Genomic DNA, 2,456 nt, shown 5'->3' on the forward strand with positions numbered 1-2,456 from the left:
ATCGATATATTTTTGTCAAATTTTTATGATATCTTCAAACATATATTTTATTCAAAAATAAAAACATCATCGCTTTCTCAAAATCACATAAAGTCATATTATAACATCGATTGAGATAAATAATAAAATGAAATATTAAAATCACGATGTATCTCGCCGCATTGCGCAAATACACTTATAGTATATATATATATATATATATATATATATATATGTGTGTGTGTGTGTGTATTACTCAAACAAACGAAAACCCAACATATTATATGCATAGATGGGAATGTGTAGAAACCTTAACTCTTTGCCCAATAAACAAACAGACGATTTCAGTATTTGTAAAAGAAGAAATAAAAATAATAATATAAGATGTATGAAAAAAAAGAGGAACTATTAAAACATCTTTTCGCATATGTTCTAATTATTTATACCGATATAATCTATCAGGCCTGCATCTTTTTCTCCAAAATATAGGTCTCCATGACTTCGTCTACTTGTGAAATGTTCAGATACCTACGGCTGCAACTTACATATAAGAATTCTCTCATTTTCTCACGTTAAATCCGAATTATGTCGATCCCGGTGGCAGACGGTGGCGTTAAAGGGAGGAGGAAGAAGGCGTCAAACTCCAGAGGACATCCCAGATTCGTAGGAGTCCGACAGCGGCCGTCCGGGAGATGGGTGGCGGAGATCAAGGACTCCTTGCAAAAAGTTCGACTGTGGCTTGGGACTTTCGACACGGCAGACGATGCTGCCCGGGCTTACGACGACGCCGCTCGGTCGTTGCGTGGAGCTAATGCTCGTACCAATTTTGAACCACCAGACGCCGTGAGATGTTCGCCGGAAAACTCGGAGCCGTTCTGTTTCGAAGAAGCATGCCGGTCGGAGGATGCCGAGAATGGGCTGGTAGGAGCTCTGAGAGCGAAACTATTTCTAGGGAGCAGCTCAAAGCACGCGGCAGCGAAGGGGAAATCTCTAGGTTTTCCGGCGTCTCAACACCACCCCGTCGGTGTAAAGAGGAAAACACCGTCCACCGCCGTACCCCCAAGTGTTATTACGAATTTACCCCTGGTGAATCATGATCTTATACGAGTCGCAAGTCCTATCAATTTGGATGAGGGGCAATGGCGCAACACCTGCTACGAGCCTCAACCATGGTCGGCAACCACCGCATCATCGTCTGCTGCGAAGAACCAAGTCATTGACGTTCTGAGCAGTCTCTTGGACACCAGTTTAATGGACTCTTTGTGGCCGCTTACTAACGAAGCAATCGAAGCGACGGTGGTCAAGACGGCAACGGGGATTTGGCAGGAACAACAGGTGTTGCATTGTGACAACAGTTGGGGTGGTAGCGGTAGCGGAGGAGGAGATCAAGCTCTCAATGGAGCTCCCAATGCTTCAAGCTGGGATCCATTCATCTACCTGAACTCCGTTTTAGGTTGACCTCAAAAATCATACTCTTGTTGACTAACTTTTACATATTTATGTATTCAATTTTGAATGAGACAAAGATGGTGATGATAGATTGTTGAGTTAAAAGGGGTGTTTAAGATTGATTGCCGGGTTTTTTTATTTATTTTAATATGGTACCGGTGATAAACTAAATGCTAGTGTTTGGATGAGGAAAAATAAAACTGCTTATATCGGTACCAAACTGGTAATAAACAGCTTTTGATAAGTTAATCTTTCCTGACTTATGAAAAACTGTTTATTATCGGTTTACAATTTTAACTCTCTTTTATTAATGTTTGTTAATTATTAATCTTATTGATATAAATTTTTGTCAAAAATATTATTATAAATGATGAAAAATAAATTTTTACATGTTGAAAAATCAAATAAGTTAATAAGCAATCTCAAACACTCTCATAAGTCAATAATATGGAAGACCATCTTTCTTGGTCATTTTACATATATAAGTAAAATTTGTCAAACACTAAAAAACAACTTATCAGCTTATTGTTTTTTGGTACCGCTATAGCTAATCCAAACACTTTTTACAGAACTCATGTTTGATACAACATAAGTTAATAAACATTTTTACAAAAAAAAACATAAGTTGTTTTAAATAAGCAATCCCAAACACCCCCTAAATATGATTAAATTCTATTTAGTTCTTTCATGTTTCAATCATATTGATAGATTCAAATTTGACTGGTTTCATTAAGTCACCTTATTTATTTCAAGTAATGGTTATCTATACTATATTATAAAGCATTTGATAAAAACTCTTAAAAACCATTTTTTATACATAAAGTACTGTTTATTGATGCATATTCTTTAAAATTTAAGATTACTAGTAATTGGGCATAAGTACAATTTATTAAAGCTCCATGCTTGAATTCGTGTAACTAACTACATATAAACATAATCAAATACAGGATAAACATTTCATTTTAAATATAAATCTATACTATCTTATAAAGCATTTGGCTAAAACTCTTAAAAACTCTTAAAACTCT

At 36.0% G+C, this 2,456-nt stretch overlaps 1 protein-coding gene across 1 annotated transcript; it reads left to right on the plus strand.

The window, feature by feature from the left end:
- The first annotated feature begins 564 nt into the window (after positions 1 to 564).
- On the plus strand, positions 565 to 1,437 carry LOC112502515 (ethylene-responsive transcription factor 4-like). The gene has a single exon (XM_025106460.1). It carries the CDS (start codon positions 565 to 567, stop codon positions 1,435 to 1,437), a length of 873 nt encoding a protein of 290 aa, XP_024962228.1.
- Positions 1,438 to 2,456: the final 1,019 nt, after the last annotated feature.

Source organism: Cynara cardunculus, unplaced genomic scaffold (assembly GCF_001531365.2).
Source record: "Cynara cardunculus var. scolymus isolate 2C unplaced genomic scaffold, CcrdV1 Un_Scaffold_1524, whole genome shotgun sequence".
Taxonomy (NCBI): domain Eukaryota; kingdom Viridiplantae; phylum Streptophyta; class Magnoliopsida; order Asterales; family Asteraceae; genus Cynara; species Cynara cardunculus.

Bases quoted from the DNA above. Each gene is read 5' to 3' on its own strand.
- LOC112502515 (XM_025106460.1), top strand. From the start codon at position 565: ATGTCGATCCCGGTGGCAGACGGTGGCGTTAAAGGGAGGAGGAAGAAG.